Source organism: Euleptes europaea, chromosome 6 (assembly GCF_029931775.1).
Source record: "Euleptes europaea isolate rEulEur1 chromosome 6, rEulEur1.hap1, whole genome shotgun sequence".
In the NCBI taxonomy this organism is placed as follows: Eukaryota; Metazoa; Chordata; class Lepidosauria; order Squamata; family Sphaerodactylidae; genus Euleptes; species Euleptes europaea.
In genome coordinates, this window is record NC_079317.1 from 97,652,692 (window position 1) to 97,677,257 (window position 24,566).

Genomic DNA, 24,566 nt, shown 5'->3' on the forward strand with positions numbered 1-24,566 from the left:
ATTCTAGCTGTATCTGAAGAAGCGAGCTGTGGCTCACGAAAGCTCATACCCTGCCAGAAAATATTCTTGTTAGTCTTGAAGGTGCTACTGGACTCTTGCCCTTTTCTACTACTGCAGACAGACTAACACGGCTACCCACGGTGAATTAAAGACAGATGGATTTACATTCTAGCTGTATCTGAAGAAGTGAGCTGTGGCTCACGAAAGCTCATACCCTGTCAGAAAATATTCTTGTTAGTCTTTAAGGTGCTACTGGACTCTTGCCCTTTTCTACAAAAGCACTAAGGTGCTACTGGACTTTTGCCCTTTTCTGCTGCTGCAGACAGACTAACACGGCTACCCACGGTGCAGTTTTAGAGTTACGGCCGTTTATGCGCGGGAGGTTTTGCCCTGGGTTTGCCGCTCTCTAGATGCACATTTCCCCCCATCCAAAGTCTCAAAACTCCAAAACAAGCCCCCCCCCCCATGCAGAGTTTTGAGAATTCAGATGGGGGAAATGTGCATCTAGAGAGCGGCAAACCCAAGGCGAAACCTCCCGTTTAACTCTAAAACTGCACCGTGGGTAGCCATGTTAGTCTGTCTGCAGTAGTAGAAAAGAGCAAGAGTCCAGTAGCACCTTAAAGACTAACAAAAATATTTTCTGGCAGGGTATGAGCTTTCGCGAGCCACAGCTCACAAAGTGAGCAACAGTCCAGTTGCAAGAGTCCAGTAGAAAAATAGACACCACTGTACTAGTATCAGGAAGATTAGGAAATCAGTACGGGAGCGAAAAACATATAGTGCAAAAATAGATTTATCTGTGCTAGTAGTAGAAAAGAACAAGAGTCCAGTAGCCCTGCCAGAAAATATTTTTGTTAGTCTTTAAGGTGCTACTGGACTCTTGCCCTTTTCTACTAACACGGCTACCCACTGTGCAGTTTTAGAGTTATGGCCGTTTATGCACAGGAGGTTTCGCCTTGGGTTTGCCGCTCTCTAGATGCACATTTCCCCCCATCCGAAGTCTCAAAACTCCAAAACAAGACACACACACCCCATGCAGAGTTTTGAGAATTTAGATGGGGAAAATGTGCATCTAGAGTGCGGCAAACTCAAGGCGAAACCTCCCGTGCATAAATATCTGGCAGAAAGGAATGCCGCATCCGCGACTGACAGGCTTGGCCCATTAAAATTCTGCCTGAACTTAAAAGGCATAAACTGGTGGCCTCTATCTTACTACATGATATCTGCCTTCAAAAAGAAGAATTTGTACTCGTATCTGAGACAACTTTGAAAAATTATTCTCATTGTACATATGGCTTTTGTAGGTCTTTTGTGTACATTCTGTCTTGTGTTGTCTTCATATTTATGTAGTAGCTTATAAAAAATTTAGCACTTTAAATTATTTTCGCTCCTGTACTGATTTCCAAATCTCCGGATACTTGTACAGTGGTGTCTATTTTTTCTCCTGAACTTATAAGGCGGCAGGTTGACAGGGATTTCGAACAAATCTGCAGTTGCCTTCAGCCCTATCAGCTACTCAAGGGCGCCAGATAGGGTTGCCAGGCCCCTCTTCACCACCGGAGGGAGGTTTTTTGGGGCAGAGCCTGAGGAGGGTGGGGTTTGGGGAGGGGAGGGACTTCACTGCCATAGAGTCCAATTGCCAAGGCGGCCATTTCCTCCAGGTGAACTGATCTCTATCGGCTGGAGATCAGTTGTAACAGCAGTTATCTGGAGGTTGGCAACCCTAGTGCCAGAGCCATGGGCATTTTGTGAGAACCGCCATGTGAATTAGTGGTTTAAGTATTATGGTAGAGAATAAAGCGTACTGTACGATTCAGGAAGGAGGGAATCGACACACCAGGGCTAGAAGTCGAATAAGACTTTGTACAAAGTCATCTGATAAATTATAACGGTTTGTGCACTGAAAATAGAATGCAGCTGTAGAGTTTCTAGTGAAATCCAGCAACAAGAAATGGGGGGGCGGGCGGGGGGGGGGGTGTTGCTAGGACAGTGCTAGTCCAGACCTTGCATAGTGAATAAAGCATCTTTACCTCCTGAAAACCAAAAGCAACATTTTTCCTTCAGAGAAATCCTTGCATGCAAGGGGGATGTGATACTTTACCCTTAAGGCTCTATAATCCTGATGTAAGCCATTTCATATGAACAACTGACAGCTTAATTTACATAGAGGAGGAATTGTAATAACACATTGCTGTGGGGTGGGGTTCAAACCTGAACCAATAATTTTACTATGGGGAAGGAGGAGGGACAGCCTCTCTACTTTAAAATTAATACTTCCTGAGAGAACTGAGCCACCCATTTAGTCCATAGCCCTGTATCCCTTCATTTAATCTAAAGGTAAAAGGTAAAGGTCCCCTGTGCAATCACCGGGTCATTCCTGACCCATGGGGTGATGTCACATCCTGACGTTTCCAAGGCAGACTTTATTTGCGGGGTGGTTTGCCAGTGCCTTCCCCAGTCATCTCCCCTTTATCCCCAGCAAGCTGGGTACTCATTTTACCGACCTCGGAAGCATGGAAGGCTGAGTCAACCTTGAGCCTGCTACCTGAAACCGACTTCTGTCGGGATCGAACTCAGGTCGTGAGCAGAGCTTTTGACTGCAGTACTGCAGCTTAACACTCTGCGCCACGGGGCTCTTCCTCATCTAATCTACATGTAGGTATTTTGAAAGCATTCTTTACCAATTAGGAATAATCATATTGGATTTAATTAAGAATTAAGCTTAATGAATGATACTGAAAATACTGTATCAAGAATTAATTAGGTTCTGAATACACCAACTTTTGTAATTAAATGATACACTTTAGTCTATACATCTGCAAAACAAATCAAGGGTGAAGAGTATACCACACACAGCACAGTTAAACCAACCGTTGCTTTCAAAAAGATTTGTAGTCCAAACTTTGCTACTTGTGAATGCAGCAAACATGGACTAAAGAGCCCAAGCAATTTTAAATTTTAAATGTACATTCTAACCAGTATAGAATTTATATTTAAATTACAAAGGTTTAAGTGTGACTTACAAAAACTGTCTTAATGTCTTCTATTACCTATTACCAGAAGCCATAAGTATTTAGCCAATTAGTTATTCTTCATTTCTATCCATATTGTCCACTTTTACATTTGTCAAGCGTGCTCTTAAAAACAGATGCAAGATCAACATATTTCAGCAGTTAAGTACCTACTACTGATCATATTCCTTGACAATTCTTTCAAAACCAATTCCCTTAGGAATTAGTACGGAAGCAGTGAAAAACAATGTTACTGAGTACAAGATAAGATCACACACATTCAAATATTAATTTAAGGAAAGCCTATGTTTACTGTGCGTTTTAGATTTACAGCAAAAAGAACATTATTTACATGCAGTCGACATTCTAAGAGCATAAAAACGGTGGCTTGTTTAGGAATTAATTATTTGTGTCAAATTAAAAAATACATGACAGTCCTTCGAATACCTGCAATAAAAATCTGGTTGTCCACAGCCAATTACACATTTACATTCCTGCAAAAACTGCAAAATTGCATTGATAATGCACAATTTAACTATGATTACATATGAAACACCTAACACCTGAGAGTAAAACCTAAGGGTACTCTTTTAAAAAGTCCTACAAGATTATTTTAAGGTTAACAGAGGTGGTCAGTATAAAGTCAGTGGTCAATATAAAGAGTCTACACATACTGCTCCTTGCAGTACTTTTACTGAATGCCTTACTGCATTCTACGTGCTATACGTTCTCTCCCATAATATTCTTCCTTTTTAATGTATTTGATCGCACTAAACATGTTCCACCATTCCTGTAGGAGTATTGCATTTCACTACTTACAAAGCAATGTATTCAATTCTTCATTAACATCCCAAACCAAGGTGTTTAAAACATATTAGCCACATAACATACAAAACAGAAGTTATTCTGTTCTATGATGGGGAATATGAAAGAGACATTTCTCTCCCCACTTCCCCATTCATTATAGCTTTTAAAAGCTCTGGAGCATCAGAATTTTTGAAAATTAAAACCTCAAGTGATGTTGCATGTTTTCATAACCATTGTATTCAGAAAGAGAGCTGAAATTGCTGTGACAAACCCTTCGTTTTTTATGCAAAGGCTGCCAAAAAGACTTGTTAAAAAGGCTTTTCAGAATGCTCGTGGTTAACTTTGTGCCACTCACATTGCTTTAAATTTTTCAGTCCCATGATACGTATTTTCTAAAAATCTCTCATGAGTTATCACACTCTCTCTTCTTCAGGATCTTTGAGTAGGATAAGTCCATATTTGGAGGATCAAAGAGTAATATTTATTATGATAAAGGCCTTCTCTGTATTTCATGATTGCACATAAGATGGGACCTGTTTAAGGAACGAAAGAGGAGAAGTTACACTATTTCAGTCAGGCTTTGGCTTGTATGGTGGGGATTGTCCAGCAGGTTTTGTATCTGATGGTATCTGAAGGAGACGTAATAAGTAACAGTTAATCTCATTGACCTGGTAGTGAGCTCCATTTTTGTGGGTACACTCAGATGTACAATGCTATATGAATATATTCTCACTTTTACCCAGTTAAGGTAAACTGTGAATACAGTGACTCAAACACAGATTCAGCACCAAACCCTCACCTATAAAATAATAACCCACTGTGTTATAACATTCTGTATTTACAGCCTCTTTTTAGGTGCTGAAACACACATATGCAGGTCCATTTACAAAATAAAATGAAGATGTGGAAATGTATGTGGCCGGGAATAATATGATAAAAGTAGTATTAACTGCCTCTGTTTTAGGTAGTGCAAATGCTTTACTACTAATCTGTGACAGCATAAACCTTGTTCCAAGCAGCAAAGCATTTCTCCACTTAGCTCACTACATTAAAATTGCCAGATTAAAAAAAAAAAGTTCAACTTAATGAAATGCCTTTATTTAAGGTGAATGCCCCAAGTTGTCACACTGATAAAAGAGAAGATACATGCCTGCTACTGGTACATTTCAAGACAGAGTTTTGTTATTGTTATGAGCTTTAAATACACATATTTCATTCATCCCTTCGTTTACAGAATACAAATAAACAGATTTTTGTAGAAAATGATCAAATTTACATCAAATTAAGACAGGCCTAGAATACATGCTTCATCATTGTCATCTTGCTGCTCTCTTACTAATACAGAGAATGACAAAAATCATCTATTGTGGAAAACTCTTCTGAACAATCGCTGTTATGAACCCTGGCATCTTTCCCAAGACTAAATACTTCTGTATATATCCCTGAATGGATTATGGCCAAATGGACTCTCCAAATGCTGTTTAGTATGCCTTGTTTTCTTTCATTCACTGATCAGAAGAGTTCTCACACCCAACATAGGGTGACTAGTTGACCTGCTGGTTGGAAGTCACTTGGTAGAGTTTTTACCAAGATGAAACAAATCTCTGATGTCACACAAAGCCTGCTTGATGTTGCTTCCAAAGCGATGAGAATCCTAAACAAAAAGAGAAAGAATCAGAAATCCAGATTCATCACTGCATAGAGCTCTCATAAAAAGGGACCCCTGCAGAAAAGGCGATGTAATCAGGTTGTGTGTAAAATGCCGTCAAGTCACAGCTGATTTATGGAGATCCTGTAGTGTTTTCAGGCAAGCGACTTTCAGAGGTGGTTAGCCATTGCCTGGATCTGGGTGGGCTGAGAGACTTCTGAGCGAACTGTGACTGGCTCAAAGTCACCCAGCAGGCTTCATGTAGAGGAGTGAAGAATTGAACCCAGTTCTCCAAATCAGACTCCACTACTCTTAACTACTACATCATGCTGGTTCCTAATGAGGGAGTATTATATGAGAAATGTCAATCCCATTATTCCTTCTGATTTGTTAAAATGGTTCATACAGATTTCCCAGCTGCTGCAAGGCTTAAAACCCCATTTTTAAAAGGTAAAATTCAAAATGGGGGGGAAGCCCCATAGAAAACAGCGATGCTGTGCCAGGAAAAACCAGGGTGGGGGGGCTGCAAGTGGCACTATACTGGCGTCTGAGCCACTTTGCATAGGGGGCTGGTCTCATTTGGCCCCCAGGATCAGGAATGAGCTCCAAGACGATTAAAAGGTTGGAACGCCTGTCCTATGAGGAAAGGCTAAAAAGTCTAGGACTTTCCAAATTAGGGGGGAAAACAATGCCTGAGGAGGAACATGATAGAGGTTTATAAAGTTATGTGTGGGGTAGAGAGAGTGGACAGAGAGAACTTTTCTCCCTCTCCCAAAATACTTAAACTCAATAAAGTTGATGGGCAAAAGGAAGTACTTCTTTTCGCCATGACAGGCAGGACAAAATGACTGCCATGGAGGGCAAACACAAAATTTGGAAAACTCCAGGCTAAGCATCCTGCCATGATGGGGGCAGTTATTTATGAATGAGCGCTTCTTGCCTACTCCTGGATTCCTGGAATCTTTTGAAATATCTCACTTCCAGTTAGGAGGAGGAAAGCTAGGGCAGGCTCTTTGCTTTGAAGAAGCAAAAAGTGGATACTAGGAAACATATCAATTGGCACTATGGTCCCCATGGGCACTATATCGGGGATCACTGATCAGGATAATGTGCATATTGTGGGGGAAGAGAAGTCTGCAGTATCCACACATACCAGACCTTTTTTTTCCAAAACATAAAGGCTATCTTTTATACAGTCCTGCAGAGTCAACTTTCTGGAACACATGCATTGTAAAATATGTCCTAAGCACACATTTATGTCAAACAAGAAAAGGGGCTCTTAGCAACTAGACATAATGATAGGATTGGTGGACATAAAATTTTATAAACACACTTACTGTTTCTGGGCAAGAAAACTTGCTGGATACATGGAAACTGATGAGATTCTCACCCACAATAATATACGACACACCATAACCGTCATCAGCAACCTGTGGAAATCACATTTAGAATATTTTAGCTCTGATGCCGCTGAAAGCCACTGTTCAAATGAAACCAAAACCAGTTGAGTTTTAAAATTCACTATGACACTGGCTGTAGTATAATAAACTGTTTCAAATGAAAACCAGTGAAAACCATTACAATACACAGAAAATAACCGGACCACACAAACATAAAAGTACATTTTACTCCATAAACATACTTTTACAGCTGGTATGATATAGTGTTTAGAATGCTGGACCAGGATCTGGTACATCCAGCTTCAAATTGCCATTCTACCATGAAGTGTGATTTGTGGTGTTCCTAATTGACAGCTCATTTGTGTAACTACTACTACTCAGTGATGAAAACTTAAAGCTCACAAACAGAATGATGGTTATAAGCACCTTCAGCCATTAAAACTTACAGGTCCAAAGCCACCCCCACTGGACTCCATTTCAGGATTCTTGTTCAGGTCAATGTGCTGTTGTGGTGTCTGACTTGTTGAAAGTCTCCAGGGTTCTGCCAAAACCTAACAAATTAAGTAAATGGAAACATGAAAACAGAGTAGCACATTCATGACCTGTTTGCAAAATGTGGTAAAACTGCTGCTTTGAAACTAGAAAACTTCCATTCTAACAAATATTAATTCCACAGGACCAAATTACTAGGGGAGCAGAGAAGAAAGACAGAACAGAGATTCTTAAATTATCCCTTCCTTCTGCAATAATTTTGCCTTCTTTTTCCGGTGTTGCAATTTTCAGCAAAGGCATGAAAGTGAAAGTTTAGATAGTGGAAGCAATTCACCAAGCAATGATGATGCAATTACATTCACACTAGAATGAATGGATGTTGCATTATCAGTTGTGACTGGTGGAGTGCAAGTCATATAAACACTCTAGAACACCAGTGTGTTTAAATTTTCATCAGGGCAGTAAGTTCACTACAGCTAAATTTTCATGCAATCAAGACCTCTTGCAAAGCAAGAAACCTGCCAGTCAGAGTGAAAATGGGCATTAAATTAAAGACCACTCTCCCGGAAAATAGCAGTTGCTCATCTAGCTACCCGCTCCACAACATCCAGCAGAATTTATCTTTATTATACTCTCATATTTGTGTGCCCTAGTGTCTCACACACACACACACACACACACACACACACACACACACACACACACACACACCACCCTCTACATTTTACTGGCCAATGATGTGGAGCAAATGCAGGAAAACACGGCATCTCAGGATACAAGGAGTTATAGAGGGGAGCAGTGAACATGCAGCTGATAATTTGGGTGGTAACTACACGTAAAAGTCAAGCTCTTGTCCAATTTAGTCTTTGCTCTGTCTTTGAGGAGAGTTATATTTCTTCATGCTGTACCCAGACAGCTGCCCAGGGACACACAGAGAAAGATGCCAGGAACAGTAAGACACTGTGATTTAATACTCCCTTCACCCCACTGTTGGACTGCTTGTGTGTGAGTTTTTATCCCCTCCCTGGTGGTCATCATCTTTCTGTATTTATCCCCCCTCCTCTCCCCCAGTAGTCTTCAGTGTATGTGTGTGTATGTTTTATTTCCCCTTGGTCATCATCATCTTTGTGTGTATGTGTGACTCCCCCCCCCCTTCTGTCTTTGGTCATCTTCTCTGTTTTACCCTCCCTTTCCCCCACTGGTCATCTTCTCTGCTGTGTATTTATATTTTCCATTTCCAACACTCTTTTGTGCGTATATGTGTTTGGCTCTGCCTCCTGTGGCAGCCATTTTCTAGTGGTGCCCGCCATCCTGCCTCAAAAATTCTAAAGGTGCCTATGGGCTCAAAAAGGTTGGGGACCTCCAACTTGGAACTGTGGCTACTTCTATGTCTTTAGCACCAGCAGGAGCAGAAGAAAAAGAGGATATATGCAACATAAATGTTTTTGAGTGTATTGTGCTCTGAAGAGACTGCCACTGAGTGACAAACAGAGGACCTGAGCAAAGAGAAGCTTCTCTGTCATGCCTAGCTTGGAGTTTCACCCAGATTGGAGATAATTTAAGTAAAGGTGATCCACCATCCAAAATGACAGGGCTAAATGTGGCTTCAGAACAATTAAATTTGTCTATACTTACTACAAGCTGGGCAGGGGGCCTTGAGGAATCATACTGAGCTCATGTCCATGGTTTGTCATGGAGCAAAGGGAAGCTGCTTGGATGTGTGGAATTATTTGAGTGCTTCTTAGCTTAGAAAGAACCGTCTAGATTCAAAGATAATACTAACCTTCCTTCCGTTTACAACAGAGTTGACATTTTCTGCTTTAAATCATTTGTCCAACTAGCAAAACTTTAAAAAATGGACCTAGATACCTTACAGTACAGCATTTTGCTGCTTGTTCTCTGAACCCTGATATATTTGTAATTGTCTGAAATTCATACATTTCATTTAAAAACTACTTTAACAATATGAAACACTGTTATTGATTAAATTTAACCTCTCTCCCAAATTTCTGTTCCCCCACCCCCCCCATAAAAACAGTTTTGCTCCATTTTGGAAGATTTCTGGAAATTTTGCTTCTTGTCAATGTGCATAATTCTCACTTATTTACTTGATCAGTACATGTTATTTGATTACTCACTTCCTTAAGGAAAGGAGATTCAACAGCAAGATATTTCGACACCACATAAAGACAGAAGAGATGACGGTCAATGCCAGCACCAGTCATGGAAAGACGATACAAAAGCTGATGTTTAGCAGCAGCAGCCTTGAATAGCGCACACTTCTTCTCAAGCTAAGGGAAAAAAATCCAAGATTTCCATTTTAAAATCGTATTACAATAACTGCTAAGCCTACAACACAAACAGTCACAGCAGCTCCAACCCTAAAAGCCCTATTAAGGCATGAAAGCCAAGAGAACCCCCTAATTAGCTTTCCTGACCAGCAGTATCCTACCACCATAACCACACTGCAAATGGCTTTTGAGACTCCGGAGAGTATTATAGTAAGCCTTTTAGTTGCATGGGATGGCATGAAGATGGCATAATGGAGTGGGAAATCAGGAAACAGCACCGTTGGGTATGAATGAATGAATGTTTATTGATACGGCACAAGCCAGACAACATATATATGTACTCTTATAAAATACAAAATTGTAAGCCACCTGTCACACTTATAAAAATACAACCTTATTGTGGCAATTAAAATTCCTTACATGGCGGGAAGTTAAAAAGTTAATACTCCATAAAATTTCCGAGGCCCACTCTTAAGTGGCGAGTCTTACAAATATATGTGCAAAATTTAGCAACCTGCTTTGAGGCTGAGGCAACCCCCTCCCACAGTAAGTACTTGATTTTTCCCACTTCAGAGCTGGCAGTAGGTTTTTTTAGCAGGGGGGCTATGAACTTTAGTCTAGCAGCACAGTTGGGTATCCATATGTACATCTCTGGATGGGACACAATCCACATCAAAAATGTATTCATTGGGAAAAGCATATTCAAACAGGAATAATTAGGGTTGCCAACTTCCAAGTACTAGTTGGAGATCTCCCGCTATTACCACTGATCTCCAGTCGATAGAGATCAGTTCCCCTGGAGAAAATGGCTGCTTTGGCCACTGGACCCTATGGCATTGAAGTCCCTCCCCAAACCCTGCCCTCCTCAGGCTCCACTCCCGCCGGTGGCAAAGAGGGACCTGGCAACCCTAGGAATAATCCAAAGGAAAATTATTTCAGTTTGATGATTAATGGGTCCCTTCTGTATGAAGTCTCTAAGTATGAAAATGGAATTTCAACAAAATAGCTACTCTAGCCAATATTGGAAACAATAGCTAATTACAGCAAAGTACAAGTTGTCGCTGTTAAACTTTAGATTTGGTCAGCTAATCAGAATAAGGATAGCTATGTTAAACAGCATACTGCAGTTCTCAAGAACACTATTTACACATGGTATCAACTCATGCAAGATAGATGAGCTATTTCTAAGCCTTTCAACAGCCTAATGACTGTTATACATTTCTAGAAGAAAAACACAGATGCAACATTCCAGAAACATGATTAGCTATTCCATTTTACTTATTATACTTTATATTTTCAAGAGATGTGGCCCCTTCTATAATCCACATTACATGAATGTGTATGATAGTTTTCTGCCAGTCATTACAATAGGGAAAAATACAAAATGCTGCAATAGGTAAAACATAGGGGATCAAATTTATACTTTGCACTTCTGCAACATATTGAACACTGTTTTTTTCCCCCTTCCTGCATCCCTTTTTGCAATTCCCACCAACAATGGGGCAAATTCACTATAGAACATGTCATTGAATCCCCGTTAGCCCAACAAAGCAAATGGGCTGTCAAGCTAATTGGTCTTTAGAGCTTGTAAAAGGTAGAGCTTGCAAGCACCGGGTCATTCCTGACCCATGGGGTGACGTCACATCCCGAAGTTTAATAGGCAGACTTTGTTTACGGGGTGGTTTGCCAGTGCCTTCCCCAGTCATCTTCCCTTTACCCCCAGCAAGCTGCGTACTCATTTTACCAACCTCAGAGGGATGGAAGGCTGAGTCAACCTTGAGCTGGCTACCTGAAACCAACTTCCATTGGGATCGAACTCAGGTTGTGAGCAGAGCTTGGACTGCAGTACTACAGCTTACCACTCTGCGCCACGGGGCTCTAGGCTTGACCAAAGGCTAAAAAAGGCTCTAGCATATGAAAAAGTGCAGGTATATACTGCAGCCTTCTCAGTCACAGATTTGGGACCAGACCCCTTAATCACCTATGATAACTTACTAAAAAATCTTAAACCTCTTTTGGTGTGCACCCCTGAATTTAATGAGAAACCAAAAAAGAGAAAATTTTCTCAACCATGGTACAATAAAGAGTGCATTGATGCTAAAAGGGATGTAAGTATCGCCTACCGATCATATAGAAATGTGGACCGGGGACGACGACAGACAGGCAGCTCAATCTTTACTGCTGTTACGAAAGAAATCTTATAGCCCATAAAAAGAAAGAGAACATCCAAATAATATGGAGAAATCTTATTACAGGGGCCAAAGATAGGAATCTCTCAATGTTTTGTAGGCTGACATCAAGATATACCTCTAAGGAGGTATCCCCCCTAGACTTACTTATTTCACCTAATACTTGGGAAATATACTACCAAGACATACATAGGGACTTACCACAGACACCTTCCTCACAGAGGATTGAGGGTTTGCCTTCTTGGCCCCCTGTATCTATAAAGGAGGTTGAATCCGTGAGTTACCAACTAAGAAGAGGCAAAGCCCCAGGAATAGTCTATGTTCCATCTGAATTACTAAAAAACAATAGATTGGTGGGCCCCTTTTTTGGCATCACTCTTCACGTATATTGATGGGATCAGACACATACCAAGGGACTGGGGCATGGCTATAGTGAAGCTGTTTAAGAAGGGAAGGAGAGCCGACCCTGCAAGGTATAGGCCTATCAGTCTGCTCAGCATCATCAGCAAATTGTATGCAAAGCATCTTTATGATAAACTGTCAGGCTGGCTAGAACACGAAGTCATAACAGCTGAAGGTCAAGCTGGCATTAGAAAAGGCAGGTCTATCATAGATCATTGTCTAATCCTCCAGTACCTAGCTGAAAAATATTCTTGTAAGGGCCTAGTTTCCCTGTGTGCCACCTTTATTGACTTCAAGGGAGCTCTTGATTCTATCTCAAGGATTAAACTCTGGGAGAAGCTGGAGAGTTCTACCATTGACTGCAGGCTCCTGCATTTAATTCGCATGCTATACGATGATATTGCTTTAAGAATTAGAGGCAGCAGTCAAGGGCATCTCTCAAAGGCAATCAATACCTACAAAGGAGTTAAACAAGGCTGTATTTTGGTAAGCTGTTTAAAAGACCCTGAATTCCATTCTTCCCAGCTAGCTGATCGCAACTTGCCTGTTCTGTTGTATGCTGATGATGCGGTTCTACTATCTAGAACCCCGGTGGGCCTTAGAACTTGAATAAGCTAGCTCAATTCTGCTCTGATGAACAGCTAGAGATCAACTATGCAAAGACCAAAATCATGGCCTTTGGTAGATGTCTGAAAGTGCAAACGTGGAGTATAAATGGCCGTTTAAATATCTTGGAGTAGTTTTAAATGCCTCTGGTTCAAGGGGAGCCCACAGTGAATACATAGCAGGGTTAGGACAAAAATCCACCTTCAAAATAATTAAATTTTTAAGAGCTGAAGGAGGGTACTATATTCCAGCTACCCTCAAACTATACCAGGCCAAAATGTTGGCCCAAATGCTGTTTGGGACCATGTTAGGACCACCTTCATCATGCTTTGTTCCACTTGAGCGAGTTCATGTTGAAACCACAGAACATGTCTTGATTTGTTCTTGTGGGCTATCCGGGCTGTGCAACCGTGGTCTTGGTATTTTCTTTCCTGACGTTTCGCCAGCAGCTGTGGCAGGCATCTTCAGAGGAGTAACACTGAAGGACAGTGTCTCTCAGTGTCAAGTGTGTAGGAAGAGTAATATATAGTCAGAAAGGGGTTGGGTTGAGCTGAATCATTGTCCTGCAAAAAGTATCAAAGATAATGTGCTAATCATTGTCCTGTAAGTATCAAGATAATGTGCTAATGAGGGTGTGGTATGTTAATATGGAACCATTGTATCCTGAAGTGATCTGATAATGTGTGCAATCCAAAGCTAATCTGCATGGCTATTGTTGACTGTAGTCTTTGTTAGTCTGGAGGTTTTCAGGACAGGAAGCCAAGCCTTATTCATTCTTAAACTCTCTTCTTTTCGGTTAAAGTTGTGCTGATGTTTATGAATTTCAATGGCTTCTCTGTGCAATCTGACAAAATAGTTGGTAGAATTGTCCAGTCTTTCAGTATCTTGGAATAAGACCCTGTGTCCTGTTTGTGTCAGTCCATGTTCAGCCACTGCTGATTTCTCAGGTTGGCCAAGTCTGCAGTATCTTTCATGTTCTTTTATCCTTGTTTGTATGCTGCGTTTTGTTGTCCCGATGTAAACTTGTCCACAGCTGCAAGGTATACGATATACTCCTGCAGAGGTGAGGGGGTCTCTTTTGTCTTTTGCTGATCGTAGCATCTGTTGTATTTTCTTGGTGGGTTTAAACACTGTTTGTAGGTTATGTTTTTTCAAAAGTTTCTCCATCCTATCAGTGACTCCTTTAATAAATGGCAAGAATGCCTTTCCTATGGGAGACTGTTTTTCCTGAGTTTTCTGATTTTTGTTTGGTTTAATGGCCCTTCTGATTTCATTTCTGGAATAGCCGTTTGCTAGCAGTGCATGATTTAGATTATTAGTTTCTTCCTTGAGAAACTGTGGTTCACAGATCCGTCTTGCACGGTCCATTAATGTTTTGATTATTCCTCTTTTCTGTCGGGGGTGGTGGTTGGAGTTTTTGTGTAAGTAACAATCTGTGTGAGTTGGTTTCCGGTAGACCCTGTGACCTAACTGAAAGTTTGTTTTATGGATGACAAGGGTATCAAGAAATGGGAGTTTACCCTCAATTTCCTTTTCCATGGTAAACTGAATGTTTGGATGGATATTATTAAGATGGTTTAGGAAGTCCATTAATTTTTCTTCACCATGGCTCCAAATAGTAAAGGTATCATCTACGAACCTGAACCAGACTGTAGGTTTGTAAGGTGCCGATTCTAATGCTGATTTTTCAAAATATTCCATGTAAAAGTTTGCTATTACTGGACTGAGTGGACGAAAACCTCAGTTTCTCTCCAGACTGCAAAATTCTGCACCACAGGTATTAAAATCTGGTGTACCCAGCTAGGAGAAAAATAAGCAGTTCAGTGTACTATATAAAGGGGTCATTGTTAAGCCTATGATGTCTTGCATTTTTAACCTTATCTTTTAGACCTGTAATATGAAAATAGGTATGCTCTGTATGTGTATTTGCTGGTCATTGACTGTATTATTAAAGATTTGCTTTGCTTTGCACTGGGATATGTTGCAGGCAGGGTGCCACGGGTCATCCCCCAGGTGGCTGGATGGGGAGAAAAAACATCAGACAGTAGGACAGGAGGAACAATACACTTATTTTAAGCAGTGGATATGGGTAGGGCCTCAGGTAAAATTCTTTTTTGTAAAGTTGTGTAGTTTCTCCTAATGGCTCAAGATTGCCTGACAACACCTGAACCTGTGTTTAGATATTTGTAGATATTTGTAGCTCCTATAAGGAAAAACAACTGACAGGTCTTCCAACAACTTATTACAGTATTAATCTCACCATGAATGCAGTTACTGCTATGTTCAACAATAAAGAGTTTACACTGCTTTCTTAAGCAGCTGAATGCAATTATAAAGACTTACATATAAATGAACATAAGGCCATAATATTGCAATAATAAACTCACACTTTCTGCTGGGTCATCCATAGCTTGCACAAAGTTGCATGACTCGATAGTACATGAGCGAACTGTTTCTGTTCTACCTTCTCTGAAGAGGCGGGTCATAGATGCTTCATAAGTTAAGCAAAATTTTCCCATGTCCTTAAAAGAAAAATACACAGAAAGATTCATATGGAAGCAGTCAGAAAACCAAAACACACTGTGTGCATATCACACTATGAATTACTTTTACGTGAGAAACACATAAGTGCTGAGACAACGTATGAGCCAAATTAATAACACATCTGATCTGATTCATCTATCATTTCCATTCAATGCTCCTTGTAACTGGACTGTGTTCAACAATCCCTGCTCGAAGCATAGCATGCCTACACAACGTACAGAGATTGAAATGAGTAGCAGCCACTTCCCTGTAGTGCTATCCTAGGTGACAGTGTGTGTGAAATTCCAGTACATTAGGACAGGCCCATGTAATTGTCCTTGCACAACCCATGTAGCTATACTTCCAAACTACAGGTGGCATTCTACTCTTTGCTCTTTTATTATATAAAAAAACCTCCAATAGCTCCCAACACTATGTTTACTTTTTGAATGCTATAGCATGGTAAGATGACCTGCCTCTTCACAACACCTTTATTAAGGTGACAGGCAACACAGATCACTGTGAAATTTGGAATGTTTTTCTCCCAATGAAGACCCATTGAATGCTCTCAGCTGCTGAATTTCACACCCACTTTGAAGAGAACCTTTTGGATTTTACTATTTTTAATAGTTTGGAATCAGCAAATATAGTCACCTCATTTTTTATCATAGACTCCTAAATGTTTGAGGTAAGTAGTGCTGTTCCCAAATAGAGATTTTTGAGACCCAATTATGTACATTCTCCCATTGTGGAAGTTACTTTCGTCATTATCAGTTTCCCACAGGAGCTCATACCCATTTGTCATATCTCTCCTTAGAGGATTTCAGGGACGAACTCCATCAAAAACATTGCATTCCTGAGCTGAATGCCAGTGCCGGGCTTAGGAGGCAGCGCAGCCGCCCTGCCAAAACCTCCTCCTGGCTCAAAAAATCTGTGCAACCGAGATATGGTGTATCTTGGCTAAAAAAAAGGAGCCATTCCCAGGCCGAAATGACTTAGGAGGCCACCTAACGGCAGTCCCACCCCCAACCCGGCACCGGAATGCCCCAGGAATGCCCCAGGAATGCCTCCCAAGATGCTGTTACGCCCTGGGAACGCCTCCCAGAACACCGCCGCGGCCTTTGCTGGCGTTCGGACAACCACCGGAAGGCCCCATCGGCATCCCGCAACGGCCAGCAACCAACGTCTGGGCCTTCCCGCCAGCGTTGGGGCCACAAACGCCGGTGTAGGTTGCCCGGACGCCGACACAGGCCCTTCCCGGCCTCCAATGAGACTTTTGTCCTGGCCGCCGGCGAAGGTCAGGAATGCGCTCAAAATATAATGCTAATAGCATCACATGCTTTTTAAAACTTAGGATTCTTTGAATATTAAGTAATGATAGATTTACCTTTGTAAAGTCTAAGCTCACACTTCCCCCACCCCCATATACACAAAGATACCACCCACCAATATATTTGCATGGAGTAAATAGTTGTGAGTCACAAAATTAATCTATGGAACCACAAATCTATTTGTAGCAGATCATTAAGAGCTTAGTACCATTTCCACTTCAATTAACATAGTAGTAGGTGGACCAGAGCTTGACTGTGATCATTAATAAAACATTTTCTATACCTGTTTTACAAGCAAATACCAATGATACCTACCCGGTAGTGAGCAAGCTGCAGTGCGATCTGTACAAAAGCATCAGGACTAGTTTTTGTTTTCTTCATCAATCCTTTCCCAAATGTTTCAAAAGGAAAAGAATGAAAATCCACGTCATCTGCTAAAGGCCTTGCAGTGGCCAGGGACATCTCTATCACTTCTTGGCACTAAACAGCAACATAAATGTTACATTACACAAAAAGCAGCACAAAATAAAAAACAAAATGAAAAGTTAGGAATTTTGATCTAGCAATGTAATTTTGGTTATGAAGATGGTAACAGGTTGATCTTTCCAGTTCTGTACTGTCAGAAACAGATTGTTCCCATGCTTTCAACTTCTCCCAGCAGCTCTTTTTAAGTCTCTGCCAAGGACCAAGCGACCCACACGGACAAAATGCCAACTGGGATGGGATGCAGAAAAGAAGAAGAGTTGGTTTTTATACCCTGGTTTTCTCTACCATGGAGTCTCAAAGTGGCTTATAATCACCATCCCTCCCCCCCCATAACAGGCACCTTGTGAGGTAGGTGGGGCTAAGAGAGTTCAGAGAGAACTGTGACTAGCCCAAGGTCACCCAGCAGGCTTCATGTTGAGGCGTGGGGATGGGAATCAAACCTGGTTCTCTCGAATAGAGTCCACCACTCATGTGGAGGTGTGGGGAATAAAACCGGATTCTCCAGATTAGAGTCCACCTCTCTTAGCCACTACACAACACTGGGAAATTGAGCAAGATTGCTCCAGCTAAAAGCAGGTAAAATCCAACCCAATTAAAATCACCATCAAACATTTTTATAGCACTTCTAAGTTTTCATTACACGCCAACACCACAGTACATTTTTTCTGTAGCAGATGTCATGAAAAAGCTCCTTAGTTGGATTCACCCATGACCAATCAGAGCAACAAGCATATCTATTCAAAACTAGGCAGAAATACACTTCATTCAGGAGAATAACAATTACAATTTTGATTAATTACTGGTTTTGTGCTTACCTCTTCAGGGATTTCCCACTGTAGCCTGGTAGGCAAAGGAATGCCTGGATTGACTTCTCCTTTGCAATGACCATCTTCTGTGTAGCCCAATTCAAGACAGTCAGAAAACATGACATTCTGGGGGTGGGGGGGAATACACACATTGTAAGGATTATACATGCACTGTTTTAGTACAGGGAACTTTGAGCAAATCAGACCCAGAATGTAAAAATAAGAGCAGACACTTGTTAGAACTGGTATTTCACAACCTTTGTTTGTACTTTCGAGCTAAAAAAACACACACACGGCTAATTATATCCCTTCAATATTCTGTAATAGTTTGCATTTAGGTGTACTTTTAACCAGAAACTGTACAATAATAAGTCTCAGAATACCAGATTTGACACCAATGTTAAAATGTCAAACTTCTATGGCTCATGCTTCATATTTTTTACAGAAAACCTTTTATGTGAATCAAGCATAGCACTTAACCTGCCCAAACCACTACCTGCTGTGTATTCTGACCCATAAAATCTCCAATTACACTACATTCAGACATCCGGTCGGGATGCTCTTAGAACAGAAAATCATTGAATAGAAAATTTGACAGCAGTTTAGCTCCAAGAGATTCAGCAGTAATTGTTTATTACAGTTAAAGGAGTTCTTTTAAAGTTAAAGGACCAATGTAAAAATTCTGCAATGGTTTGTCAAAAGTACTGGAATCCTTACGTTTTACTGCACTTCTTCACGTAACCTACCTGTAGTATACTCTGTCACAAGAAGGGAATGGGGATGGGAAGAAGAAAACCGCCTTGAACGTTTTAGTATTTTACTTTTCATTTAGCTGTACCATGCTTTTAGAACTTTCAGTGATGTGGAGGGGCAGATTTTTTAAAATACATAAATAAGGAGGAGGAGCTACTGTCTCAAAGTTCCTTTCAGACAAGGTAACATCAGCAGTGAAATATTTGTTTAGTTTGTTTAAAAAGACAATTATGAAAAAATGTCTGCTAGTTCACTTCTATTTCTATTTGTCATAGTTAGACACTCACCTCCCAAAGATGCCCGACAATAGGAGCATCTGCCCAAGAGTGTTCAGCATTCAGGCCCATTCTACCATTCCTGAACACTACAAAAGTGAATGACTTGTCAAACCACCTATGAAAGACAGAAGGTTTCCCATTCAACACAGAGTTATTCAATACTTCAAGATTTATCTTTGAGTATTAGCACATGGCAATGACCTGAAGTCAAATGCCAAAGTAATTAGCTATAAATGTAAAGCAACAAACCTACAACAGTTCAAGAGATTGCAACATTCAAAGTTCATCATTATAGGAAATATTTGGGAATCTGAACACGGCAAGATATTAATGCCATATATGGCTGCCTGAAATTGGGAGGTATGGCTTCATTACAATCATATAAAAGGAAACAAAAACAAGATTGATAATTGGTACAAAGTTGGTTTTCATCAGGAGTTATAATTCTGGCATGTCTACATAACAGACAAGCTATCACTTGTTCTCCCAAGGAACTAAGCATTTGGGATGGGGGGTGGGGAGGGGAGATTCTTAGCATCCTTACCAAAAACTACAGTTCCTAAGAATCTGAGAAAAGCAATGATAATTAAACAGGTATAAAATACATATGTTTTTAGACAGATTCATGAATACTTGGCTGAATGGTAGCGTAAGAAAAAAATAGCATACATCATAGCACAGATCTAGAAAATAAAAGCTATCATTTAAATGTGAATATTCTCTGTGTGAGGTTTGTACCAAACTATGTTAAAGAAAATCATGCTATCCATGCACACATTGATGATCAGAAAAGCTGTTTGCACTATCTTGAACCTCAGAGCAAGAGATATATCAAAGTCACAGGCTACAAAACAAATCTGCTACTCTGCCTACTGCAAAGGGAAGTTGGATACATGAGTTTAAGATCCCACAGAATTTCTTTCCATGCACTCAGTAATGTACCTGTCATAGCATTTGCCATGAAGAAGCGCCTTTGCATAGGCATCCATTGAAATCACTGGATCCTCTTCCCTGTAACCCTGAACAGTGTCATCCAAAGTCACAAAGAAAGCTGCCTTTTCGACGGCATCCAAAGACTGCTTGTTCTTTCCACGGGCAAAATATGTCTGGCGAGCCTTAGCCCAAGGTACTCTGGCACAATATACAGACGTCATATCAAGTTAGTGAGTATAACCAACCTCAAAAAAGGATATCAGATTTTCTACCATATTTAAGTTGTTTCTAATGAACTAGCAGCAAAAATTGCTATAGAACCCACAACACTTGAACATGAATAACATAATCCCTGTAGGGCAGTGACTTTCAAAGTATGCACCTTTATGTGCAACAAAATAACCAGTGGGTCTCAAATTTGCCAGTGTCTAACCCTGCTCCCCTTGACGCACACACTATATGTTTAACATGTTATCTCACTGTTCAGGCACCACATTTTGCATGCAGGTGACAAAGGGGGTCATAGACCCCAATGCCAGCTCCCAATATTCACCAGATGGAGACGTTTCAGAGAAATTGCGATTATCATCATCTAAAGATGGTCACAGAGATTACTAGTCTGTTTGAAGGAGCCGAAATTCTGACGTCCTTGAAAATTATACAGAACACACTATACAGAAGAGTTGTGTTGACACTTAACAAGAGTAGTAAGCCACCAATTGTTCAGAAAAAATATATATGGAAAAGGCCTAAATTGTTGTCAATTATGCAAAATAACAGCAATTTAAAATGAGCACACCTGTCTCCTGCAGTAAGAGCTGCTAACTTCTCTTCACCAGGCTGGGGCTCCGATTTGTCATGTAAAATCCACTGCATCTGTTGTTCAATCTCCCTCGGAGTCAATAGTCTGCCATCATAGTACAGCCACACTTTGTAGTAGCATCCTTTATGATACACGACAATGTGTTTGCTGTCTTTTACATGCTGGATGGTATCTAGAATTACAACCCAAAGTTTAGAATTGAGCAAGCTTTTGGTAGTATAAAATTTTGTCTGAAGGAGTACAACTCCAAATTGTAAAATAATTTATCATGGAAAACCCACTTGGCCAATCTTAATTTGTTTGTAGACACAGGCTTATACCTATATCCTGTTAATTCCTGATCAAAAATTTTACATGAAAAAGATGCTTAATATTCAAACACTGTGCTGTATAAAGTTGCCCCTTTTTTTGTAATCCATGCTCCCAAGCATAACCACCTATAACTTCTATTTGCAAGCCTTCTGCCACAGGCCCCAACATTGGGCCTGTGGGTGCCATAGTGCCCGCGGACACCTTTTCTGGCACCCACCAAGTAATTTTAGAAAGTGGGTGAGGCCAGTTGGAGTTTTTCCCAGCAAGGATTCTAATCAGATTTTAAAAAATGTTCCCTTGGCAGCAGCTACCACCACAGCACAAGGATCTTCAATGTATGACTGATGGTAAACTGTGGCAGCCATTTTGTGTCTAGCTTCACATCCCGTGGCAGCCATTTTGTGGCTGTGCCAGGTGCCTGCAGGCTCAAAAAAGTGGGGACCCCTGCCTTATGCAATCCAATTTAATCTATGTTTTGGAATATAAACAGAATTTGATTGAGATAGAGTATTGTACTCTAGCCAAGTTCCACTGAGAAGCTTCCTTAAACCATGAAGACAGGCAGGAGATAAGTGTTTTAATAAATAAATAAAACTGAGCTGGTAAACCACACACACCCTCAACCTGAGAGAATTTTCACCCCCCAAAAAGGCTCAGGAGTACACATTGATGCTTCTCTTTAAAGACAAGTCTGTACCCTACTCACTTCTCCCTTTTGTGGCAAGATTCAAACATTCACTGGCTGAGCTGGTTCAGCCCTTTACTACAAAAAAGTACTACAGCACTCTTTTACACAGAGAATAATCTGTTTGTAAAGGACTTCATGTAAGCATTGCACCATACATCAAAACTTACCCAGAGAGGAAGATAGTCCTCCTCCCCCCCCCTCAAATTTTCTCTGAAGTTTTGACAATGGGCATAAGTATTCATAATCACGGGAGATAGATCAACTATACAGCTTAATATATGATTTTACAGCCAAGAAATATAAATATTGCCACATACATGCTATGGAGTCCATTGGCACAGATATCAAACCTTTCACTAAGGTGAAAAAGCACTACCTGTGAGGTAACTAATGCAAAGAAAAATAATTGTTTCAAACGAAAGCCAGCAAATAATAATTCCATGTCAAAATTTATCATTTTTTCATTAGCAAAGATTAACATGCTGAGCAAAGCTTAAGAAAAATGACACATGAAAGAAGGAGCATTGTTGAGGGCATTAGTAGTACTACTCAGGTTGGCTTCACACAATCAGCCTCACCTCCCTCCATCACATGGTTAGAGAAACACCATGTGGAAAATATCCAGCAACATCCTTCTATACATTCCCACCTTACATCTGTATTGGCGGTCTTGCTCAATGTCCCTGCTACCAAAAAAATGGAATTCATAAGGGCATGAAATCACAAGGCCTTCTTCATGTTGGTGTCATGCTCCAGAATGCATTCCTACCAGAAAGTGTTGTAGCTATTTTCCCTTGATGTTTTAATGATCAGTCAAAGGTCATTTATGCATGGGTACTTTGACTCATGTTCGCCCCCGTACTGACTTGGTTCTTCCTTGGAGTTATGTGTGATTTTTCATCCCTCAGAGTTCACTTTGCTCTCACCCCACACTTTTCTCGGGTTTTTCCAATGCTGTTTTGCCACGGATTTGAAGTCTGCTCTGAGATCAACTCGGTTCAAATTGTAGCCATTTGTGTGCATAAGGCATTCTGGGTTTTCCCCTCTTTCTCCAGCCAGCGCAGCGCGTGGGAGCCATGGGGCCAGGAGGAAAGGGGTGGGGAGGAAGCAAGTGTCTGCATACTCAGGAACCAATGTAGCTGCCTGATTCCCCCCACCCCCCCGGGTATTTGGGTGATGAGTAACCCATGAGAGGGATCACCGCATCTCTCCCTCAGTTGCCTCTCTCTTCATTTTTATTTATATATTTAGCAATAAGTTAGCATTTCCAAGGGGGGGGGGGGAAACGGCAGAGGGTGACCAGAGAAGTAAGCAGTCATACAACTGCTTATTTCTCCAGTCCCTGTTAAGACTTGGAAGTGGTCTACTTGTTAGTAAGCACTATGTTATTCAATTAAGCTTACTCCCAGGAAATCACAGTGGACGGGCAACTACGTTTTGGGCCGCAGCGCTGGCTTTTTTTTCTTTTGTGGAGGCATTTGAGTTCCCATTCACTGGCGGCAGAGGGGAGCTGGCGGGAGTGGGGGCTGGTGTGTTTCTAACAATAAACACTACAGCCAATTACAAAGCAGCATTTTCAAGGGGCAGGGACTCAAACACTCTGGATTTTTGCTGGTGATTCTGAAGTACAAAAACTTACTCCTGGTACACTTGGACTTTCTTCGGGGCAAACCACCACCATGCATAGGATTTTGAGAATTCGGATCAGAAAAAAGTGGGTCAGGAGTATCAAACCCAAGGTAAATTTCCCATGCATAAATGGCCAAAATCTGTCTCTTCAAGCGCCTTTCAGTGGAGGCTGAAGGTATCCTTTTGATCTTATGCTGATGTGTTTCTTAGGGATATTTTTGGAACTGTGCTTTAAAAAAATATGTATTTCAGTTCTACTGGTTTTCAGAAACGATTTTTAATATAGTTGTACTGATTTTTCTTTTGTACTGTGGTAATTTTGTTTTTTGTTATGCTGCACTCTGCCTTGAATGCCTCTTTGGCAACCTAAAACAGATTAGAAATGCTAAAGTCAATGAGCCCAGATGCCTGAAGTCAGCTTTGACCATTAACTATATCAATCAACTTACTACTGAAATGCCATAACACTGAAATGGTTAGTAACATTTAAGAAATGGATTTTATGGCACACAATGGTAAAATTACAATGAGTTCTCAATTTTAAAAAATCACACAGGTTCGCCAGTAAGCAAATGGCTAAAGGCAATCTTTTGTGACACACAGAGAACATTAAAATGCAAACAGGGGCCAAATACATTGACAGGACTAACACTGTACCTGTCTCTGTGCCCGGTATACGGCTAGTGTTGAACATACGTTCATACTGAGAAGAGCACATTGGGACAGTATTGTAAATCATAAGCTGAAAGGGAAAGAGGAAAGTCAAAAAACCCCACACGAAAAGTTTTCAAAACAATGACGCTATATGGAACGCACGAACTCCCATGAAAGTTAAGAAGGCAATGGAAACCAACAGGATCTGAAGGAATACAAACATAAATAGAAATGATCACCAAAAAATTCCAAAAAGGATAGCAAATCATTTCCCAGGAACACCTTTTTTTTAAAAAGAGAAAGAACAAGCAAAATGTCTCAAACTACAAGTTGAAGTGTTTGGTTATTAAGCAACATATTTTAACATGGTTTGGGTTTTTCTCAGTGGCTACCACTTACTTCAAAAGCACAATTTGCTCAATTTTCCGTAAGTTATATACTGTAAATATGAATATTAGTTAACAGAAAACTCTGGCGAGGATTTCACACTCTTTGGATTCCCTG

General features: G+C 40.7%; 1 protein-coding gene across 2 annotated transcripts in view; it reads right to left on the reverse strand.

Moving 5' to 3' along the window:
- Positions 1-5,228: 5,228 nt before the first annotated feature.
- The window catches only part of CPT1A (carnitine palmitoyltransferase 1A), a 38,613-nt gene continuing 19,275 nt past the window's right edge, over positions 5,229-24,566 (reverse strand). The window contains exons 8-18 of one of the 2 annotated variants that reach the window (XM_056851479.1): positions 24,066-24,150; positions 20,756-20,951; positions 19,966-20,154; positions 19,033-19,138; positions 18,002-18,118; positions 17,016-17,180; positions 15,234-15,368; positions 9,497-9,649; positions 7,313-7,417; positions 6,804-6,896; positions 5,229-5,472 (exon numbers count right to left, since the gene is read on the reverse strand). In XM_056851479.1, coding sequence (XP_056707457.1) covers positions 5,386-5,472; positions 6,804-6,896; positions 7,313-7,417; positions 9,497-9,649; positions 15,234-15,368; positions 17,016-17,180; positions 18,002-18,118; positions 19,033-19,138; positions 19,966-20,154; positions 20,756-20,951; positions 24,066-24,150 — 1,431 coding nt within the window. In that variant the 3' untranslated portion in view covers positions 5,229-5,385. The remainder of the gene's footprint in view (positions 5,473-6,803; positions 6,897-7,312; positions 7,418-9,496; positions 9,650-15,233; positions 15,369-17,015; positions 17,181-18,001; positions 18,119-19,032; positions 19,139-19,965; positions 20,155-20,755; positions 20,952-24,065; positions 24,151-24,566) is intronic. The other variant, XM_056851478.1, reaches the window with a different exon arrangement.